Source organism: Salvelinus sp. IW2-2015, unplaced genomic scaffold (assembly GCF_002910315.2).
Source record: "Salvelinus sp. IW2-2015 unplaced genomic scaffold, ASM291031v2 Un_scaffold3864, whole genome shotgun sequence".
Classification (NCBI taxonomy): Eukaryota; Metazoa; Chordata; class Actinopteri; order Salmoniformes; family Salmonidae; genus Salvelinus; species Salvelinus sp. IW2-2015.
The window spans coordinates 14,434-39,205 of record NW_019945138.1 but is presented as its reverse complement, the minus strand read 5'-3'; the positions used below and the strand labels follow the sequence as shown (position 1 = coordinate 39,205).

The 24,772-nt window shown below is 43.4% G+C and overlaps 2 protein-coding genes across 3 annotated transcripts in view; both read left to right on the top strand.

The window, feature by feature from the left end:
- uros (uroporphyrinogen III synthase) overlaps positions 1–2,736 on the top strand; it is a 21,936-nt gene extending 19,200 nt beyond the window's left edge. For both annotated transcript variants that reach the window (XM_024143322.2, XM_070441379.1), the window contains 5 exons: positions 302–376; positions 1,670–1,753; positions 1,893–1,978; positions 2,102–2,200; positions 2,320–2,736. In XM_024143322.2, coding sequence (XP_023999090.1) covers positions 302–376; positions 1,670–1,753; positions 1,893–1,978; positions 2,102–2,200; positions 2,320–2,442 — 467 coding nt within the window. In that variant the 3' untranslated portion in view covers positions 2,443–2,736. The remainder of the gene's footprint in view (positions 1–301; positions 377–1,669; positions 1,754–1,892; positions 1,979–2,101; positions 2,201–2,319) is intronic.
- Positions 2,737–3,556: 820 nt separating this feature from the next.
- On the top strand, positions 3,557–24,315 carry mmp21 (matrix metallopeptidase 21). The gene is given in 20 exon segments (XM_070441380.1): positions 3,557–3,711; positions 6,610–6,647; positions 6,650–6,945; positions 10,982–11,122; positions 11,124–11,167; positions 11,219–11,226; positions 12,616–12,768; positions 13,267–13,406; positions 14,861–14,963; positions 14,966–14,980; positions 14,983–15,000; positions 15,224–15,234; positions 16,032–16,088; positions 16,091–16,149; positions 17,438–17,463; positions 17,466–17,564; positions 18,461–18,560; positions 18,562–18,624; positions 22,491–22,497; positions 23,538–24,315. Coding segments are annotated over 20 exon segments (1,845 nt in total). The 3' UTR covers positions 23,850–24,315.
- Positions 24,316–24,772: the final 457 nt, after the last annotated feature.

The window sequence follows — 24,772 nt, the reverse complement described above, 5'->3', positions numbered from 1 at the left end:
ATGAAAAGTAGGTTTCTGTTTGGTATTGTATTTCAGTAATCAGTTGTCTGTTTTCTTCCGTAGTGGAAAACCTAGGCTGATCCCCCTGGGAGAGGACACTGGGACTCAGACGTTCTCTCCGCCTCATCCTTCAACGTACGACAGTCATTTACCTTTTTAAACTACACTGAACAACAATATAAACGCAACATGCAAGTGTGGTCCCACGTTTCATATTGAATAAAAGATCCTCATAAGATGAAAAGTAGGTTTCTGTTTGGTATTGTATTTCAGTAATCAGTTGTCTGTTTTTCTTCCGTAGTGGAAAACCTAGGTCTGATCCCCCTGGGAGAGGACACTGGGACTGCAGACGTTCTCTCCCGCCTCATCCTTCAACGTACGACAGTCATTTACCTTTTTAAACGCAACTACACTGAACAGCAATATAAACGCAACATGCCAAGTGTTGGTCCCACGTTTCATGAGTTGTAATAAAAGATCCGAGACATTTTCCAAACGCACAAAAAGCTTATTTCTCTCAAATTTTGGGCACACATTTGTTTACATCCCTGTTAGTGAACATTGTTCTGTTGCCACGATAACCCAGTTTTGTCACACAGCACAATGCCACAGATGTCTCAAGTTTTGAGGGAACGTGCAATTGGCATACTGACTGCAGGAATGTCCACCAGAGCTGTTGCCAGATAATTGAATGTTAATTTCTCTACCATAAGCCGCCTCCAGTGTTGTTTTCGAGAATTTGGCAGTACGTCCAACCGGCCTCACAAGCTCATCTGCGTGCACGTTATCCTCACCAGGGTCTTGTCTTGACTGCAGTTTGGCGTCGTAACTGACTTCAGTGGGAAAATGCTCACGTCCGAGGGCCACTGGCACCCTGGAGAAGTGTTCTCTTCACGGATGAATCCCGGTTTCAACTGTACCGGGCAGATGGCAGACAGCGTTGTGTGYGCGAGCAGTTTGCTGATGTCAACGTTGTGAACAGAGTGTCTCATGGTGACGGTGGGGTTATGGTATGGGCAGGCATAAACTACGGACAACGAACACAATTGCATTTTATCGATGGAAATTTGAATGCACAGAGATACCGTGACGAGATCCTGAGGCCCATTTGTCAAGCCATTCATCAATCAACATCACCTCATGTTTCAGCATGATAATGCACAGCCCCATGTCGCAAGGATCTGTACACAATTCCTGGAAGCTGAAAATGTCCCAGTTCTTCCATGACGTCCATACTCACCAGACATGACACCCGTTTGAGCATGTTTGGGATGCTCTGGATCGTTGTGTATGACAGCGTGTTCCAGTTCCCACAAATATCCAGCAACTTCACACAGCCATTGAAGAGAAGTGGGACAACATTCCACAGCCACAATCAACAGCCTGATCAACTCCATGTGAAGGAGATGTGTCACACTGCATGAGGCAAATGGTGGTCACACCAGATACTGACTGGTTTTCTGATCCACGCCACTAACATTTTTTTTAAAGGTATCTGCGACCAACAGATGCATATCTGTATTCCCAGTTATGTGAAATCCATAGATTAATTTATTTCAATTGACTGATTTCGTTTTATGAACTGTAACTCAGTAAAATCTTTGAAATTGTTGCATACTGTGTTTTATATTGAGCTAGCTAACATTAGCTACATTCTGGCTCGATATAGGAGAGGACACCAACATATTACCACTTCTCTTCCCCTGTGGTTCCATTAAAAGAGACGTTTTACCTACTGCTTTGAGGGAAAACGGTAAGCTTCCTCTATTATGACTTACTAAAATAAATTATAACTAATATTTTTTAATACCCATGAATACTGTACTATTTACAAGGTAGTATATAATACCATAGGTGACATTCATTTCCTGTTTTTTTTATTTTTAATTTAGGAGTTCCTCTAGACACACTGATGGTTTATCAGACATCTCAACATCCTGACCTGGAGAAGAACCTAAAGAACCATTTTACAGAGCAGGTACAGGAAGCGTCGACAAGCGGGACTTTTCCCCTCAAAACACTATCCCATATATCCGTTGTGATGTTGTTATCGTTCAGAAACAGGTATACACTCATGGTTTGGGGCTCTGTCCACACACAGGGTGTTCCAGCCAGCATTGCTTTCTTCAGCCCGTCGGGAGTCAAGTTCTGTTTGGAAACGGTGAGAAGACTGTCAGGTSAACAACTTAAGCAGATCAAGGTAAAAAAAACATTCCTATTTTATTTCCGATGTAACTTTAAGTGACTGCGGATATCTTCTTTGAGCTTGTGATGCTATACTGCCAATACAATTGAACTTAATGTTGTGTTGTCTTCCAGTTTGCAGCCATAGGACCCACCACAGCAGATGCCATGACAGCAGAGGGGCTATCGGTCAGCTGCTCKGCAGACAAACCTACAGCTGAGCACCTAGCCACAGGGATAGCAAAGGCTCTACAGTGACAGACTGACGAGACAGACCACAAACCAACCTGAKAACGTGATCCGTCCCCCATCACTTTCTCAATCAACCTCTGTGAAATGGATTGTGCTATTGCATTCTTTGGGATTGKTTTATCTCTGTGAAGTATTTGCTATTATTTGTGGCTTTTTATGTCATATTTTGATCCCGTTAACCATCTGTATATTTATTATATTGTCATGTGTTGTTGTGCACKAGATATTGTAATGCTTTATGCCTATTTGTTGACACTGAATGTATCAAATCATGCTCTTATAAACWTGTGAATACACTGAGCTGATGGAAGTATTGTTTTTATGGTAAAACATTGAAACGATTATTTTATTGTGCCACTCTAGGCAGGAAGCCTAGTGGTTAGTGTCAAATCTCCTAGCAGACAAAGTAAAAATCTGTCTTCTGCCCCTGAACAAGGTAGTTAAACCACTGTTCCCCGGTAGGCCGTCATTGTAAACAAGAATTTCTTCTGACTTGCCTAGTTAAATAAATGATAAATAAATATATATATATATATATATGAAAAATGAGCACACATTGAGCATGATTCATTTAATTATTGAAAATTAAATAGTGAACAATTAATGTATGGCTTTAACAATATGTTGAAATGGTGATAATTGATTTTATTTATGGCCGTTTTTTTTTTAAACAGAATAAATCCAGCTGGAGGGAGAGACGCGCGCCATGCGTTCCAAACAGGTGTGTTCCTGGGCGGGAGTCGCGTGGCTATTTTCCCGCCCTTGACTGTCGGAGATGAAAGGCCAACAGTTAAAACCGCCCCGTATCCATTAGTAACCAGTATCCATTAGTAACCAGTGAAGCGTTAGTCACACATTTGGCCGACATTTTATTTAGCAGCCGCTTTAAATAGAAMAGATGTTTACCTTTCACAGCTGAGTGCGTATTGCGAGTCAAAGGTACTTTATTGAAGTGTCGATACTCTGTAAAACTTCAAAGTGTGTCACGTTAAAAGGGCGTAACTTTGGAAAWGAGCCTTTACATMTTGGTTGAGGACAAGATTCGCTCTTCAGTGGGTCATTATCTCTCTCTCCCTCCCAGCAAACTGACCCGTGTCAAGACACACCGCAACAACCCACGATGCTGACTTTACTCCAGCTGATAAATGTATTATTGTTGACCAGCATTGGCTCCACTGATGCAGAGAAACTCTTCCACAGTCGGGATCATTCCGATCTACAGATCCCCTCCTCTCACCAGGCTGAGTTCATAACAGACAAGGATACTGCAGAGGTAAAACTTTTTTCTCTCTCTCTCCAAGTGATCAGTATTTTATTAGGTGCAAATATGATGTTCAGCTATTCAACATATGGCAGATTATACTGTCTGGCAGATTATACATTCAAAAGGTCAGAGATGCCGGTAAAGTTGTCCATAATGGTTAAGACAGTTTATGATGGATATTCTAATGTATTCAGTAGCGGTTATAAAGGCGTTATGGATGTAAACATAAGCGTGAGGGTTTAACCCCATTACAAGACACGGAGGGGGTGCTCCACCAACATGGTTTAAATCCATTTTAGATTAGACCTAAACTAGATTTTGTAAATCTAGGTTTAAAATTCATCAGAGTGTTACACCACTTCATTTTAAAACTGGATTAGTTAATCTAAGGTTAAATCACTAAACTATGATCAGTGACAAGTGTCCTAATGGATTCACCATAGCAATATGTTGTAATTCTATGGAAACAAACCAGCACTGGTCATTACTAGCTAGCCAGCAAAGTGACTTTTCACTTGAGGATGAAATTAATTGCACTTTTCTGTCAAATGATTTAGCTGGATAGTTGAGTTTAATGAACATGATAAACCACAGGAGATAAAATTGTTAATCACAAAGAAAATAAAGGACATACAAAATGATTTACCCTGATATTTGATTAATCTAAAGCTCCTCCAGTGGCAGTTTAGATTTAATCCCAAAACTGAATTTAAAATCGTTTTTAAAACAATGAAGGAACAAGATTAAATGTGATCTTGGTTTGAGTTCTAAATTAAATTTAGTGTAGAAGAAGGATTATATTGAACTATGATTATTGAAAACGAGGTTTAAAGTTCAGTACAACAACATGACTAGATAAACCTTGATTAAACCCAGTTTAAGAGTTAATCCATGTTGGTGCAATCCACCCTGAGTGAATCAAATAAAATCTTAACTAAAATGGGCCAAAGGCTGTCAGAGTGGAAACTACATACCTGATAGTGTAACGGATGTGAAATGGCTAGCTAGTTAGCGGGTACGCGCTAGTAGCGTTTCAATCAGTTACGTCACTTGCTCTGATACCTACTAGTAGTGTTGCCCCTTGCTCTGCAAGGGCCTTGGCCTTTGTGGAGTGATGGGTAACGATGCTTCGTGGGCGACCGTTGATGTGTGCAGAAGGTCCCTGGTTCGCGACCGTGTCGGGACGAGGGGACGGTTTAAAGTTATACTGTTACAATAGCATAGCTGCGATGGTCACCACCTCGTTCACACAATCAAACTCACAGGACGCCAGCAGAGCCTTGGCCATCTGAGCGTCCAATGGCAACTCAGAGATTATGATCCCGATCTCTGATAGGTTCCCATTGTCGTCCAATGCCGCGAGGTAATCCAGCTCCTCTAGCGACTGCATCAGACCCTCTGGATCTGGATAGGAAGTAGATCATCCTAGACTGGAAGCCAGACTAGTGGAATATTATCTAAACAGACTGGTACCCAGACTAGAGGACTGGTACCCAGACTAGTGGAATGGTTGCTAACACAGACTGGTACCCAGACTAGAGGACTGGTACCCAGACTAGAGGAATGTTATCTAAACAGACTGGTAACCAGACTAGTTGGAATGTTATCTAAACAGACTGGTACCCAGACTAGAGGACTGGTACCCAGACTAGAGGACTGGTACCCAGACTAGAGGACTGGTACCCAGACTAGAGGAATGTTATCTAAACAGACTGGTACCCAGACTAGAGGACTGGTACCCAGACTAGAGGACTGGTACCCAGACTAGAGGAATGTTATTCTAAACAGACTGGTACCCAGACTAGAGGACTGGTACCCAGACTAGAGGACTGGTACCCAGACTAGTGGAATGTTATCTAAACAGACTGGTACCCAGACTAGAGAATGTTATCTAAACAGACTGGTACCCAGACTAGAGGACTGGTACCCAGACTAGAGGAATGTTATCTAAACAGACTGGTACCCAGACTAGAGGACTGGTACCCAGACTAGAGGAATGTTATCTAAACAGACTGGTAACCAGACTAGTGGAATGTTATCTAAACAGACTGGTACCCAGACTAGAGACTGGTACCCAGACTAGAGGACTGGTACCCAGACTAGGAACTGGTACCCAGACTAGAGGAATGTTATCTAAACAGACTGGTACCAGACTAGGACTGGTACCAGACTAGAGGACTGGTACCCAGACTAAGGAATGTTATCTAAACAGACTGGTACCCAGACTAGAGGACTGGTACCCAGACTAGAGGAATGTTATCTAAACAGACTGGTACCCAGACTAGAGGACTGGTCCCAGACTAGAGGAATGTTATCTAAACAGACTGGTACCCAGACTAGAGGACTGGTACCCAGACTAGGGATGTTATCTAACAGACTGGTACCCAGACTAGAGGACTGGTACCCAGACTAGAGGACTGGTACCAGCTAGAGGAATGTTACTAAACACCTGTACCCAGACTAGAGGACTGGTACCAGACTAGAGATGGTACCCGACTAGAGGACTGGTACCCAGACTAGAGGATGTTATCTAACGACTGGTACCCAGACTAGAGGACTGGTACCCAGACTAGAGGACTGGTACCCAGACTAGAGGAATGTTATCTAAACAGACTGGTACCCAGACTAGAGGACTGGTACCCAGACTAGAGGAATGTTATCTAAACAGACTGGTACCCAGACTAGAGGATGTTTCTAACAGGACTGGTACCCAGACTAGAGACTGGTACCAGACTAGAGGATGGTACCCAGACTAGAGGAATGTTATCTAAACAGACTGGTACCCAGACTAGAGGAATGTTATCTAAACAGACTGGTACCCAGACTAGGTTGTTACACCATTACCTGTACGATGTTCTATAGGTGTTTGTTCTACAAGCTGTTTTAACCACATGCCATATTTCCAGCTCTTTTCTCTCAAGGTATGGCTTCATAAGACCAGTGAACTGGGAGAGCTCCAGTTTGAAGAATCAACAGGCCTTTCTAACGATGAAGACTTTCCTGGCGAGGAAGACCTATCTGGGATACAGGAGGGAGACTCATCGTCACGTGCAGAGACTGATGACGATGATGATGACGACTCTCCAAATCCCACTGAAAGCCAAGCCTTCATCTCAGCTCTCAGAGAGTTCCAGAAGGTGTCCGGCCTGTCTGTCACAGGGCTGTTTTGATGACGCACCCAGGCTGCCATGGAACAAGCCTCGGTGTGGGGTCCGGATAAGGAGACTGATGATGCTACTGATGAAGTACACAACTCCACCAACTCAGCACTTGGAATCAACACAGACACCTCGCTAACTAAGAACACAGACACCTCGCTAACTAAGAACACAGACCCCTCGCTAACTAAGAACACAGCACCTCGCTAACTAAGAACACAGACACCTCGCTAACTAAGAACACAGACACCTCGCTAACTAAGAACACAGCCACCTCGCTAACTAAGAAACAGCCACTCGCTAACTAAGAACACAGACACCTCGCTAACTAAGAACACAGACACCTCGCTAACTAAGAACACAGCCACCTCGCTAACTAAGAACACAGCCACCTCGCTAACTAAGAACACAGCCACCTCGCTAACTAAGAACACAGACACCTCGCTAACTAAGAAACACAGCCACCTCGCTAACTAAGAACACAGCCACCTCGCTAACTAAGAACACAGCCACCTCGCTAACTAGAACACAGCCACCTCGCTAACTAAGACACAGCCACCTCGCTAACTAAGAACACAGCCACCTCGCTAACTAAGAAACACAGCCACCATCGCTAACTAAGAACACAGCACCTGCTAACTAGTAAACACACCTCGCTAACTAAGAACACAGACACCTCACTAACTAAGACACAGACACCTCGCAACTAAGAACACAGCCACCTCGCTAACTAAGAACACAGCCACTCGCTAACTAAGACACAGACACCTCCTAACTAAGACACAGCCACCTCGCTAACTAAGAACACAGACACCTCGCTAACTAAGAACACAGCCACCTCGCTAACTAAGAACACAGACACCTCGCTAACTAAGAACACAGACACTCGCTAACTAAGAACACAGAACCTCGCTACTAAGACACAGACACCTCAGAATACCTAACAAAACATTCAGTGGTGTTTAAATGGCTCTGCTACTGATTACACAGGGGACAATAGCATATTCACTGCCCTTTCTAATGCACTAATGGAACTATACAAGACTGACAATACATCAGTGACACGTTTAATAGCCTGTTAGTACCTACAAAGATGATATACTGCCAGTAGCACACAGAATACTACGACCCAGTAGGTGATACTCTCAATGGTTCTGCTATAAACAGCACAGGGAATAACAGCAACACACACAGTCACACAGTGAACAACCCTACACTGCTACTGATGACCTCACAGGCCTCCTCCTACCACTGCACGATAGACCTCATCAGAGTCCTCCTCCTACCACTGCTGCTGACAGACCTCATCTGAGCCCTCTTCCTACCACTGCTACTGACAGACCTCATCAGACCCTCCTCCTACCACTGCTGCTGACAGACCTCATCTGAGCCCTCTTCCTACCACTGCTACTGACAGACCTCATCAGAGCCCTCTTCCTACCACTGCTACTGACAGACCTCATCAGACCCCTCCTACCACTGCTACCGATAGACCTCATCAGAGCCCTCTTCCTACACTGCTACTGACAGACCTCATCAGAGCCCTCCTACTACCACTGCTAATGACAGACCTCATCAGAGCCCTCTTACTACCACTGCTACTGACAGACTCATCGGAACCCTCTTCCTACCACTGCTACTGTGACCTCATCAGAGCCTCCTCCTACCACTGCTACTGATAGACCTCATCATAGTCCTCCTCATACCACTGCTACTGACAGACCTCATCAGAGCCCTCTTCCTACCACTGCTACTACAGACCTCATGGAGCCTCTTTACCACTCACTGACAACCATCAGATTCCTCCTCCTACCACTGCTATCTGATAGACCTCATCAGAGTCCTCCTCCTACCACTGCTACTGATAGACCTCTCATAGTCCTCCTCATACCACTGCTACTGACAGACCTCATCAGAGCCCTCTTCCTACCACTCTACTGACAGACCTCATCAGAGCCCTCTTCCTACCACTGCTACTGACAGACCTCATCAGAGTCATCCTCCTACACTGCTACTGATAGACCTCATCAGAGTCCTCCTCCTACCACTGCTACTGACAGACCTCATCAGAGCCCTCCTCCTACCACTGCTACTGACAGACCTCATCAGAGCCCTCTTCCTACCACTGCTACTGATAGACCTCATCAAAGCCCTCTTTCTACCACTGCTACTGACACCTCATCGGAGACCTCCTCCTACCACTGCTACTGACCGACTCATCAGCGTCAGAGCCCTCCTACCACTGCTACTGACAGACCTCATCGGAACCCTCTTCCTACCACTGCTACTGACAGACCTCATCGGAGCCTCTTCCTACCACTGCTACTGACAGACCTCATCAGAGCCTCCTCCTCACACTGCTACTGACAGACCTCATCAGCGTCAGAGCCTCTCCTACCACTGCTACTGACAGACCTCATCGGAACCCTCTTCCTACCACTGCTAACTGACAGACCTCATCGGAGCCCTCTTCCTACCACTGCTACTGACTAGACTCATCAGAGCCCTCTTCCTACCACTGCTACTGATAGACCTCATCAGAGCCCTCTTCTACCACTGCTACTGATAGACCTCATCAGAGCCCTTCTACTCACTGCTACTGACAGACCTCATCAGAGCCTTCCTCCTCCACTGCTACTGACAGACCTCATCAGAGCCCTCCAACTACCACTGCTACTGACAGACCTCATCTGAGCCCTCCTCCTACCACTGCTACTGACAGACCTCATCTGAGCCCTCCTCCTACCACTGCTACTGACAGACCTCATCAGAGCCCTCCTCCTACCACTGCTACTGACAGACCTCATCAGAGCCCTCTTCCTACCACTGCTACTGATAGACCTCATCAGAGCCGCCCTCCTACCACTGCTACTGATAGACCTCATCAGAGCCGCCCCTCTACCACTGCTCCTGACAGACCTCATCAGAGCCCTCTTCCTACCACTGCTACTGACAGACCTCATCAGTGTGTCTCCTCCTACCACTGCTACTGACAGACCTCATCAGAAGCCCTCCTCCTACCACTGCTACTGACAGACCTCATCAGTGTCCTCCTCCTACCACTGCTACTGACAGACCTCATCAGAGCCCTCCTCCTACCACTGCTACTGATAGACCTCATCAGAGCCGCCCTCCTACCACTGCTACTGACAGACCTCATCAGACCCCTCTTCCTACCACTGCTACGGCAGACCTCCATCAGAGTCCTCCTCCTACCATGCTACTGACAGACCTCATCAGAGTCCTCCTCTACCACTGCTACTGACAGACCTCATCAGAGCCCTCTTCCTACCACTGCTATTGACAGACCTCATCAGAGCTGTCCTCCTACCACTGCTACTGACAGACCTCATCAGAGCCCTCCTCTACCACTGCTACTGATAGACCTCATCAGAGTCCTCTTCCTACCACTGCTACTGACAGACCTCATCAGAGCCCTCCTCCTACCACTGCTACTGATAGACCTCATCAGAGCCCTCCTCCTACCACTGCTACTGATAGCCTCATCAGAGCCCTCCTACCACTGCTACTGACAGACCTCATCAGAGCCCTCTTCCTACCACTGCTACTGACAGACCTCATCAGAGCCCTCCTCCTACCACTGCTACTGACAGACTCATCAGAGCCCTCCTCCTACCATTGCTACTGACAGACCTCATCAGAGCCCTCTTCCTACCACTGCTACTGACAGACCTCATCAGAGCCCTCTTCCTACCACTGCTACTGATAGACCTCATCAGAGCCCTCTTCCTACCACTGCTACTGATAGACCTCATCGGAGCCCTCCTCTACCACTGCTACTGATAGACCTCATCGGAACCCTCTTCCTACCACGACTACTGATAGTTCTCATCGGAGCCCTCCTCCTACCACTGCTACTGACTGACCTCATCGGAACCCTCTTCCTACCACTGCTACTGACAGACCTCATCAGAGCCCTCCTCCTACCACTGCTATCTGATAGACCTCATCAGAGCCCTCCTCCTACCACTGCTACTGATAGACCTCATCGGAGCCCTCCTCCTACCACTGCTACTGATAGACCTCATCAGACCCCTCCTCCTACCACTGCTACTGAAGACCTCATCAGACCCTCTACCACTGCTATGATAGACCTCATCAGAGGCCTCCTCCTACCACTGCTACTGACAGACCTCATCAGAGCCCTCCTCCTACCACTGCTAATGACAGACCTCATCAGCATCAGAACCGCATGGCCTCACTGCTGTCTAAGCGGAGGCAGAAGAGACATGTGGGGAAACGTGCAGGCGGAAACATTGGCATTCTCCAAAATGGTGCTGAAGTGGAGGCTGCATAGGTGAGAGTTACTATGAGGCTGATAGGTGAGGGTTACTATGAGGCTGATAGGTAGAAGTTACTATGAGGCTGATAGGTGAGGGTTACTATGAGGCTGATAGGTGAGAGTTACTATGAGGCTGATAGGTTAAGGTTAATATGAGGCTGATAGTGTAAGGGTTACTATGAGGCTGATAGGTAAGGTTACTATGAGGCGTGATACGTTGGGAAGGGTTACTATGAGGCTGATAGGTGAGGGTTACTATGAGCTGATAGGTAGGGTTACTATGAGGTGATAGTGAGGTTACTATGAGCTGATAGGTGAGTTACTATGAGCTGATAGGTAAGGTTACTATGAGACTGATAGGTTGGTTACTATGAGGCTGATAGGTAAGGGTTACTATGAGGCTGGTAGGAGGTTACTATGAGGTGATAGGTGAGGGTTACTATGAGGTGATAGGTGAGGGTTACTATGAGGCTGATAGGTGAGGGTTACTATGATGCTGATAGTTGAGGGTTACTATGAGGCTGCTAGTAAGGGTTACTATGAGGTGGTAGGTTGAGAGTTACTATGAGGGCTGATAGGTGAGGGTTACTATGAGGCTGATAGGTAAGGTACTATGAGGCTGATAGTGAGGGTTACTATGAGCTGATGAGGTGAGGGTTCTATGAGACTGATAGTGAGGGTTACTACGAGGCTGATAGGTGAGGGTTACTTGAGGCTGATAGGCGAGGGTTACTATGCGGCTGATAGGCGAGGGTTACTATGAGGCTGATAGGTGAGTGTTACTATGAGGCTGATAGATGAGGGTTGCTATGAGACTGATAGGTGAGGGTTACTATGAGGCTGATAGGTGAGTGTTACTATGAGGCTGATAAGTGAGGGTTTACTATGAGCTGATAGGTAAGGATTACTATGAGGCTGATAGGTGAGGGTTGCTTTGAGGCTGATAGGTGAGAGTTACTATTGAGGCTGATAGGTGAGGTTACTATGAGGCTGATAGGTAAGGTTACTATGAGGCTGATAGTGACGGGTTGACTTTTGAGGCTGATAGGTGAGGTTACTATTGAGGCTGATAGGATGAGGTGTTACTATGAGGCTGATAGGTGAGGATACTATGAGGCTGATAGGCGAGGGTTACTATGAGGCTGATAGGTTGATAGGTTGAGGGTTACGATGCGGCTGATAGGTGAGGGTTACTATGAGGCTGATAGGTAAGGGTTACTATGACGCTGATAGGTGAGGGTTACTATGAGGCTGATAGGTGAGGGTTACTATGAGGCTGATAGGTGAGGGTTACTATGAGGCTGATCGGGGAGGATTACTATGAGGCTGATAGGGGAGGATTACATTTTAGAATCCAAGATGGCGTAGAAGTCAGACATCTTTGTCCTGTCGAGTCCCTTGTATATATATTTTTATATATTTTTCTTCGCATATCTTTTAAAAATAATTTCTAGGGGAGGGTTACAGCAGTCAGCTGACCATACAGGACCAGAGGCATATCATCAGCCTGGCCTTCAGGATGTGGAGCGAGGTGTGTCCTCTGGAGTTTGTAGAGGACACATCCTCTCCCCTGGAGTTTGTAGACATCAGCCTGGGTTTTGGCACAGGTGGGTCTCGTATTAGCCTGGGTACCAGTCCGTTTCTGCTAACATACCTATCCTTACCAGTCCCTGTAATGCAATGACACAGAGTACAAGGGTTTTGGTACAGGTGGGTCTCGTATTAGCCTGTGTACCAGTCCGTTTCTGCTAACATACCTATCCTTACCAGTCCCTCTAATGCAATGACACAGAGTACAAGGACTGGAATGTAAGCAAAAACAGACTGGTTCCCAGGCTTGTCTCACATCCCTTGGTTTAGACAATATTACCTTTGGGTTGAATTGAATGTTATGAACAAATTGCATCTATTCTAGCCTGGTTCCAGGCCTGTATATGCTGTCTTGTTGCCAGCTGGTAGGGCAGCACAAACAGATCACGGACCAGGCTTTCATTATACTATATCTTCCCTGAAAATTGGTCTTTAAAAAAAAAATATATGTTTACATTTAGTAGAGGCAATGACGATAGATAGTGTGTCCTTTTCGTTGTGTTTCAACCGTGCAGGGAGACACTTGGGATGCAACCAGAAGTTCGATGGTACTGGCCGAGAGTTTGCTCACGCCTGGTTTCTGGGAGACATTCACTTTGATGACGATGAACATTTTACTGCACCGAACACTGGCAGTGGGATCAGCCTGCTCAAAGTGAGTGTGGGACAGGATGTTTTGATTCTGATGGTATCTGTAATATCTGATGTTGTACCTGCCTGCCTTCCCTGCGTTCATTTATAAGACAAACTACATTCATGTAAATATTATAAAACCCAAAAAACCTCAGGGCTGAGTGAGAACTAACAGGTAGGAGACAGGTAGCCTAGTGGTTAAATGTCAGGGCTGAGTGAGAACTATCAGGTAACCTAGTGGTTAACTGTCAGGGCTGAGTGAGCACTATCAGGTAGCCTAGTGGATAAATGTCAGGGCTGAGTGAGCACTATCAGGTAGGGGACAGGTAGCCTAGTGGTTAAATGTCATGGCTGAGTGAGAACTATCAGGTAGGAGACATGTAGCCTAGTGGCCATGATAGCCTAGTGGATAACTGTCAAGGCTGAGTGAGCACATCGGTAGCCTAGTGGTTAATGTCAGGGCAGTGAGAACTATCAGGTAGGAGGCAGGTGCCTAGTGGTTAAATGTAGGGCTGAGTGAGCACTATGTCAGGAGGAGGTAGCCTAGTGGTTAAATGTCATGGCTGAGTGAGAACTATCAGGTAGCCTAGTGGTTAAATGTCATGGCTGAGTGAGAACTATCAAGGTAGCTATGGTTTAACTGTCAGGGCTGAGTGAGAACTATCAGGTAGCCTAGTGGTTAAACTGTCAGGGCTGAGTGAGACTATCAGGTAGCCTAGTGGTTAAGTGTCATGGCTGAGTGAGGACTATCAGGTAGCCTAGTGTTAACTGTCAGGGCTGAGTGAGCACTATCAGGTAGCCTAGTGGTTAAGTCAGGGCTGAAGTGAGACCTATTCAGGTAGCCTAGTGTTAACTGTCAGGGCTGAGTGAGAACTATCAGGTAGCCTAGTGTTAACTGTCAGGGCTGAGTGAGCCACTATCAGGTAGCCTAGTGGTTAAGTGTCATGGCTGAAGTGAGGACTAGCAGGTAGCCTAGTGGTTAACTGTCAGGGCTGAGTGAGCAACTATCAGGTAGCCTAGTGGTTAACTGCAGGGCTGAGTGAGACTATCAGGTAGCCTAGTGGTTAACTGTCAGGGCTGAGTGAGAACTATCAGGTAGCCTAGTGGGTTAACTGTCAGGGCTGAGTGAGCACTATCAGGTAGCCTAGTGGTTAACTGTCAGGGCTGAGTGAGAACTATCAGTTAGCCTAGTGGTTAATGCAGGGCTGAGTGAGAACTATCAGGTGCCTAGTGGTTAAACTGTCAGGGCTGAGTGAGCACTATCAGGTAGCCTAGTGGTTAACTTCAGGCTGAGTGAGCCTATCAGTAGCCTAGAGGTTGGGCAGTAACCGAAAAGTTAATGGTTTTAGTCCCCAAGTCGACGAGGTGAAAAGATCTGCCGGTGTGCCCTTGAGCAAGGTACTTAACCCTAATTGCCCTGTAAATGAGTCCAAATGTAATGAACCCTGAATTCTACCGTTGTTTTTCCACCGTCAGGTGGCAGTGCATGAGATAGGCCACGTCCTGGGCCTGCCTCACGTCTACAGTACTGGCTCCATTATGCAACCCAGCTACCTGCCCCAGGAAGCAGGCTTCGAGATCACTGGATGGACAGGAAGGCATACAGCACCTCTATGGTAGGAGAGATACACTGTATGTGAAAGTTGTGAACAATTACCACCTAGTGGACGAAATAGGAATATACTACCTGCCTACCATCTATCTGTCTGGCTGGCTGGCTTGCAATCTGTCAACTCCTCTTCCATCTGTTTGTCTGGTCTGTTTCCCCACAGTGTCTGGTCTGTTTCCTCTAGGGATGTAAGGGCCAGTTCAACAAAGTGTCTGGTCTGTTTCCTCTAGGGGACTGTAAGGCCAGTTCAACACAGTGTCTGGTCTGTTTCCCTCTAGAAGACTGTAAGGGCCAGTTCAACACAGTGTCTGGTCTGTTTCCCTCTTGGGGACTGTAAGGGCCAGTTCAACACCAGTGTCTGGTCTTTTTCCCTCTTGGGGACTGTAAGGGCCAGTTCAACACAGTTTGGTCTGTCTGTTTCCCTCTAGGGACTGTAAGGGCAGTTCAACACAGTGTCTGGTCTGTTCCCTCTAGAAGACTGTAAGGGCCAGTTCAACACAGTGTCTGGTCTGTTTCCCTCTAGAAGACTGTAAGGGCCAGTTCAACACAGTGTCTGGTCTGTTTCCCTCTAGAAAGATGGCGGGCCAGTTCAACACAGTGTCTGGTCTGTTTCCCTCTTGGGACTGTAAGGCCAGTTCAACACAAGTGTCGGTCTCCTCTTGGGACTGTAAGGGCCAGTTCAAACACAGTGTCTGGTCTGTTTCCTCCTAGAAGACTGTAAGGGCCAGTTCAACACAGTGTCTGGTCTGTTCCCTCTAGGGGACTGTAAGGGCCAGTTCAACACAGTGTCTGGTCTGTTTCCCTCTTGGGGACTGTAAGGGCCAGTTCAACACAAGTTTCTGGTCTGTTTCCCTCTAGGGGACTGTAAGGGCCAGTTCAACACAGTGTCTGGTCTGTTTCCCTCTAGGGGACTGTAAGGGCCAGTTCAACACAGTGTCTGGTCTGTTTCCCTCTAGAAGACTGTAAGGGCCAGTTCAACACATTGTCTGGTCTGTTTCCCTCACAGTGTCTGGTCTGTTTCCCTCTAGGGACTTTAAGGGCCAGTTCAACACCGTGTTTGACTGGATCAGGAAGGAGCGTACCCAGTACGTGAGGTGGTGATTCGTTTCAACACCTACTTCATGAGGGACGGCTGGTACTGGCTCTATGAGAACAGGTAAAAAATGGCCAATAATCACAATGTTAAAGTTGACCTTTCCGTTCGTCAGCACCTCTTCAACGACTTTGGGTGTGTGTCAATTCATTCCTACAGACTAACAACTATATATGTGTATTTTGAAAACAATGAGATAGACTCCTAAATCATCATTATAAAAAGAATGGAAAAGAGGTTGAAATATTTATATATATATATACACTGCTCAAAAAAATAAAAGGGAACACTTAACAACACAATGTAACTCCAAGTCAATCACACTTCGTGAAATCAAACTGTCCACTTAGGAAGCAACACTGATTGATAATAAATTTCACATGCTGTTGTGCAAATGGAATAGACAAAAGGGGAAATATAGGCAATAGCAGACACCCCCAATATAAAGGAGTGGTTCTGCAGGTGTGACCACAGACCACTTCTCAGTTCCTATGCTTCCTGGCTGTTTTGGTCACTTTTGAATGCTGGCGTGCTCTCACTCTAGTGGTAGCATGAAGACGGAGTCTACAACCCACACAAGTGGCTCAGGTAGTGCAGCTCATCCAGGATGCAACAACCCAGCAGCAGAAAACCGCTACTCCGCCTTTGTGCAAGGAGGAGCACGCAGAGCCCTGCAAAATGACCTCAGCAGGCCAAAATGTGCATTTGTCTGCCTCAAACGGTCAGAAACAGACTCCATGAGGGCGGTGGCCTGCTGGAGGTCATTTTGCAGGGCTCTTGGCAGTGCTCCTCCTTGCCACAAAGGCGGAGGTAGCGGTCCTGCTGCTGGGTTTTGCCCTCCTACGGCCTCCTCCACGTCCCTGATGTACTGGCCTGTCCTCTGGTAGCGCCTCCATGCTCTGGACACTACGCTGACAACACCAGCAAACCTTCTTGCCACAGTTCGCATTGATGTGCCATCCTGGATGAACTGCACTACCTGAGCCACTTGTGTGGGTTGTAGACTCCGCTCATGCACACTAGAGTGAGAGCACCGCCAGCATTCAAAAGTGACCAAAACATCAGCCAGGAACAGCAGGAACTGAGAAGTGATCTGTGGTCACCACCTGGAAAACCACTCCTTTATTGGGGTGTCTTGCTATTGCCTTAATTCCACCTTTGTCCTATTCCATTGCACAACAGCATGTGAAATTTATTATCAATCAGTGTTGCTTCTAATGGACAGTTTGATTCCACAGAAGTGTGATTGACTTGAGTTACATTGTGTTTTAAGTGTTCCTTTATTTTTTTGAGCAGTGTATATGGTTCTTCATCGCAAGGGTCAAATCATTCCCTCTCTGTATGAGAACAGGACCAACCGAACCCGCTATGGTGACCCGGTGCTCTTCAGATGGGCTGGCACGGCATACCCACCGACGGGGTCGACGCATGTGTTCACGTGTGGAACAGGAACACTGATGCTGTCTACTCTTTTAAAGGTAATGGACTGACTACAGTAAGCCTTCTCTCTCTCTCTCTCTCTCTCTCTCTCTCTCAACACACACAGATCTGGAAGGACATTTTAACAGTATATTTTGTTTGTCTAATTGTCTTGACTGTGGCTCCATCTGTTGGAGGCTTGAGTCTCCTCTTGACTGGGCTCCATCTGTTGGAGGCTTGAGTCTCCTCTTGACTATGGCTCCATCTGTTGGAGGCTTGAGTCTCCCTCTTGACTGTGGCTCCATCTGTTGAGGCTTGAGTCTCCTCTTGACTATGGCTCCATCTGTTGAAGGCTTGAGTCTCCCCTTGACTGTGGCTCTATCTGTTAGAGGCTTGAGTTCCCTCTTGACTGTGGCTCCCAATCTGTTAGAGGCTTGAGTCCCCTCTTGACTGTGCTCCATCTGTGGGCTTGAAGTCTCCTCTGGACGGTGGCTCCATCTGTTGGAGCTTGAGTCTCCCTCTTGACGGTGGCTCATCTGTAGAGGCTTGAGTCTCCCTCTTGACTGTGGCTCCATCTGTTGGAGGCTTGAGCTCCCTCTGACGTGGCTCTATCTGTTAGAGGCTTGAGTCTCCCCTTGACTGTGGCTCCATCTGTTGGAGGCTTGAGTCTCCTCTTGACTGTGGCTCATCTGTTAGAGAGCTTGAGTTCCCTCTGACTGGGATCCTCTTGAGCTTGAGTCTCCCTCTTGACTGTGGTTCATATATTGGAGGCTTGAGTCTCCTCTTGACGTTAACTCTGGCTAATAAATTCGTAGTCCAGACCTACTCTATCATATGCTGTTTTAATTGATCTTGTTAGTTTCGTTTTTTTAAATCTATTTGAAATTATCTCTGTTATAAAATATCTATAGAAGTTGAATAAAATATATTTATGTATATCCCTCGTGTACACTAGGCACCCAGTACTGGAGGTATGACGATGACAATGACCAGGTGTTGACAGTGGACCCTGAAGGACACCTCTACCCTAGACTCATCTCTGACGGTTCCCAGGGGTGCCAGTCCTATAGACACAGCGTTCTATGACAGGAGGGACTACCACATCTACTTCTTCAAAGGGCACTTATGTAAGTCATTAACATCTTGTGGATTAGCCATATGTCATTAACATATTGTGGATTAGCCATATGTCATCAACATATTGGTGGATTAGCCATATGTCATTAACATTTTGTGATTAGCCATATTTCATTAACATCTGTGATTAGCCATATGTCATTACCAGATTGTTGATAGCCATATGTCATACCAGATGTTGATTAGCCATATGTCATTAACATATTTGTGGATTAGCCATATGATTAACATATTGTGGATTAGCCATATGTCATTAACAATTGTTGATTAGCCATATGTCATTAACATATTGTTGATTTGCCCATATGTCATTAACATATTGTGGATTTGCCATATGTCATTAACATATTGTTTGTAGCCATATGTCATTAACATATTGTTGTGTAGCCATATGTCATTAACAATTGTTGATAGCCATATGTCATTAACATATTGTGGATTAGCCATATTGTCATTAACATATTGTTGATTAGCCATAGTCATTAACATATTGTGGATAGCCATAATGTCATTAACATATTGTGGATTAGCCATATGTCATTAACATATTGTGATTAGCCATATGTCAATTAACAATGTTGTGGATTAGCCATATGTCATTAACATATTGTGGATTAGCCATATGTCATTAACATATTGTTTGATTAGCCATATGTCATTAACATATTGTGGATTAGCCATAGTCATTAACATATTGTGATTTGCATGTATTAACATATTGTTGATTAGCCATATGTCATTAACTGTTGATGGCGTATACCATTAACATATGTTGATTAGCCATATGTCATAACATATTGTTGATTAGCCATATGTCATAACATATTGTTGATTAGCCATATGTCATAACATATTGTTGATTTGCCCATATGTCATTACATATTGTGGATTACCAATTCCATTAACATATTGGTTGATTAGCCATATGTCATTAACATATTGTGGATTTGCCATATGTCATTAAATATTGTTGTGTAGCCATATGCATTAACATATGTGAATTAGCCATATGTCATTAACAATATTGTTGATTAGCCATATGTCATTAACATATTGTTGATTAGCCATATGTCATTAACATATTGTTGATGAGCCATATGTCATTAACATAGTGTTGATGAGCCATATGTCATTACAAGAATGTTGATGAGCCATATGTCATAACATATTGTGGATTAGCCATATGTCATCACATATTGTGATTAGCCATATGTCATTAACATCTGTGGATTAGCCATATGTCATTACATCTTGTGGATTAGCCATATGTCATTACCAGATTGTTGATTAGCCATATTCATTACCAGATTGTTGATTAGCCATATGTCATTAACATATTGTGGATTAGCCAATGTCATAAATATTGTGGATTAGCCATATGTCATTAACATATTGTTGATTAGCCATATGTCATTAACATATTAATTGATTTGCCATATGTCATTAACAATATTGTGGATTGCCATATGTCATTAACATATTGTTGTGTAGCCATATGCATTAACATATTGTTGTGTTAGCCATATGTCATAAACATATTGTTATTAGCATAAGTTCATTAACATATTGTGGATTAGCCATATGTCATTAACATATTGTTGATTAGCCATATGTCATTAACATATTGTGGATTACGCATATGTCATTAACATATTGTGGATTAGCCAATATGTCATTAACATATTGTGATTAGCCATATGTCATTAAATGTTTGTGGATTAGCCAATGTCATTAATCATTTGTGGATTTGCCATATGTCATAACATATGTGGATTAGCCATAGTCATAACATATTGTGGATTAGCCATAATGTCATTAACATATTGTTGATAGCCCATATGTCATTAACATATTTGGATTAGCCATATGTCATTAAAACAATTGTGGATTGCCAATATGTCATTAACATATTGTTGATTAGCCATATCATAACATTTGTTGATGGCCGTAATACATTAAACATATTGTTGATTAGCCATATGTTCATTAACATATTTTGATTAGCCAATAGTCAATTAACATATGTTGATTAGCCATATTCATAAACAATTGTTGATTACCATATGTCATTAACATATTGTGGATTAGCCATATGTCATTAACATATTGTTGATTAGCCATATGTCAATTATATCATATGTGGATTTGCCATATGTCATTAACATATTGTTGTGTAGCCATATGTCATTAACATATTGTGATTAGCCATATGTCATTAACATATTGTTGATTAGCCATATGTCATTAACAATGTTGATTAAGCCATATGTCATTAACATATTGTTGATTAGCCATATGTCATTAACATATTGTGATTAGCCATATGTCATTAACATATTGTGTGTACCATATGTCATTACATATTGTGGATTACCATAGTATTCAAATAGTTGATTAGCCATATTCATTAACATATTGTTGATTAGCCATATTCATTAACAATTGTGATTAGCCATATGTCATTAACATATTGTTGATTAGCCATATGTCATTAACATATGGCTGATTAGCCATATGTCATAACATATGGTGGATTAGCCATATGCATAGCATCTGTGATTAGCATATATGTCATTAGCATTGTGGATTAGCAATGTCATTAACATATTGTTGATTAGCCTATGTCATTAACATATCGTTGATTAACCATATGTCATTAACATATTGTTGATTAAGCCATATTCATTAACAATTGTTGATTAGCCATATGTCATTAACATATGGTGGATTAGCCAATATGTCATTAACATATGGTGATTAGCCATATGTCATAACATATTGTGGATTAGCATATTCATTAACATATCGTTGATAACCATCATGTCATTAACATATCGTTGATTAACATATGTCATTAACATATTGTTGATGAGCATATGTCAATTAACATATTGTTGATTAGCCAATGTCATTAACATATCTTGGTTTAACCATATGTCATTAACAATTGTTGATGAGCCATATGTCATTAACAATTGTTTGATGAGCCCATATGTCATTAACAGATGTGGATTAGCCATATGTCATTAACATATTGTGGATTAACCATATGTCATTAACATATGTTGATTAGCCATATGTCATTAGCATCTTGTGATTAGCCATATGTCATTAACATCTTGTTGATTAGCCATATCATTAGCATTTTGTGGATTAGCCACGCTATACACAAACATTTATTAACCATTAGGTCACTTCAAATGTCTGATAAGAGTCACATTAGTACATTTAACATTATGAGGATGACATAGCCATATGGGTTCATAACATATTCGCATTGAAAATATGCTAATTAGGAACATCACATATGTCATTAGACATGATTCTAGTGATGCTCAGCACATATAGGTCATAATAAGCATAAGATTGCTAGGAATATTAGCCAGCCAGTTAGTTCATTACACAATAATGTTAGATTGACATGCCATCGGTCATAATCAGCATACACATCATGTTAGTAGGAATTAGCTTGAAACATTAACAGGACTTCGTTGAATCATCAACAATTAAGGAAATAGGACATATGGCTAATCAAAGCAATAACTGTTAATGACATGGCTAAATCGCACAATAAGAGTAGAAGCGGTGACATGACAGGAAGGTTCATGCAAATCAACAAGATTAATGATGTAATGACATATGGCTAATCACAGATGCTACATGGAACACATAATGGTGCGCTAATCACTGCCTACCGTAGTGGCGTAATCCGGATTCTTAGGATGGAATCATATTGGTCAATTTACCAATTAAGTACAAAAGATTGTATGATTTAAGCACTGTATGTGCAATTAACATGGATCCGTGGATTAAAAGCCATTATTCCATCTAACCATTAATTGGTAAAGTACTATGGTCTCATATATGATCATTAGTTGACATATGATCTTGGTGGACTAGCCATGTCATCAACAGATTGTTTCGAGAACAAATATCGATAATGTTTCATAGCATATATATGTGATGTACAACTGATCAATATATGAGCTATTCCACAGACATTGATTAGCTCATTATGTAATTTGAGCGACTCATTAGTTGGATTAAGACCTTTGAATACAACGATACATATGTATACGACTGATTGAGACAACCAGTAGCTAGATACATTAACAATATCGTAATGATTATGAGTCCTCATAATTGTCGATTACATATTGTGGCGATTACCAACATAGCCATATGTCATTAACATATTGTGGATTAGCCATATGTCATTAACAAATCAAGCAGATAAATGAAAAACAAACAGGAAGGAGATTAATAAAGAACATAAAACATTAATCAACAATATGTTAATGACATATGGCTAATCAACAATATGTTAATGACATATGGCTAATCAACAATATGTTAATGACATATGGCTAATCCACAATCTGTTAATGACATATGGCTAATCCACAATATGTTAATGACACATGTCATCAAATATTGTTGATTTATGTTTTATGTTCTTTATTAATCTCCTTCCTGTTTGTTTTTTATTTATCTGCTTGATTTTGTTGTTTAAATGTAAAGTGTTTAGTGATTTTAAAAGCACTTTAAATAAATAAATGATACATTTTAAATGTTCCTCAGCAGATCTCTCCATAATAACAGCTCAGTAAGGGCTACATCATCCTCCACAGAGATTAAACATTCCTCCTTTAATATTTCACAATTATATCCAAGTGGAAAAAGTGGAGGAAAAAATTGCCTGAATCAGTTGTTAAAACACGACTCAAATATTGTGTTCCGCAGAAAATCCCCATCGGAGTTGTTTGTTTTGGTAAACGGATCATTTACCATCTTGTTGTTTAGTGCGTTTATCACCAGCCTCGTTTGACATTTTTCAACGGTTCTTTATTTTGTTCCTCCTCCTGTCATCTAAACACGTAAATATGTTCCAACAGGTGTATGTGTTCGACGTGACAGCCAACCGCTTGGCCCCAGGCTTCCCAAGGAAGATCACAGCTGTGTTCCCAGCAGTAGTGTCTGGGGACCACCCGGGCGGTAACATAGACGCCGCCTACTTCTCCTACACACACAACGCCGTCTTTCTCTTCAAGGAGACACAGTTCTGGAGGGTGGTGGGGAGGAGCAGAGAGCGCTGGAGGAGACCGTCGCTGCCACGCAACGGCCTGATGCCACACAGGAAGGTGGAGGAACAGTGGTTTGATATTTGTAACGTTCACCCCTCGGCTCTGAAGGTGGCTCGTCGCTGAGAGGGGGGGCTATGAGGGTACCTCGGCCCTGAAGGTGGCCCGTCGCTGAGAGGGGGGGCTATGAGGGTACCTCGGCCCTGAAGGTGGCTCGTCACTGAGAGGGGGGCTATGAGGGTACTGTGGGATTAGGGGAGCCTGGACCCAGATCGGTCTGCACTCGTACCAACTCCAAACATGACACTGGGTGAGGGAGCACAGACTGGCCCTGTAGCTATGACAACAGAGTTCCCAAAGTGACCGCTGGTTTCACAGTAAACTCACTTATATCCTATTATATTATAGGATGTATTAGTCTACAACACATTTAATTCATTATGATAACTATTGTTAACTATTATCAACCTTGTACATGTCAACAATATATATTTCGTTGTTTCAAAAACATTGTTGTTATTTTAATAGTTTACACAGAGGTCGTTGAAGACAATAATGCCTTTTGGAATATTCTTATTTTTCTATGTTATAAAAGTTTTATTTATATAAAATCAGTTGTATTATATAGACTGAATTGAATTGACAAAAACAACTCTGAAAACACAGCTTTTATTAGGCTGAGATCAGAAACATGTTCCCTATTAAAGATTTGTAACAACAACGATGCTGCTGTTGTCTTTGTGTGGATGTGATTGGCTTCATTGATCAATACCGCAGAACACATTCTGGAATGATTGATTGGTGAAATCTCTATGGTAACAGCAAATTCTAAACATGCGCATATTTTTTTCTGGTAAAATAATCAATAGGATGGCCGATTTTGTAAGATTTTATAAAGTTAAAATTGTCATTTGAATATCACTGTTTCACGTTTTTAATGCCATTAAACGATGTCCCTATTCAAACAGTTTTTTAGCAAGTATTCCTGCACAATACAGAATTGAGGGTTAGCGCTATATTCAATTTATCACAATTGTTATGGAATTACT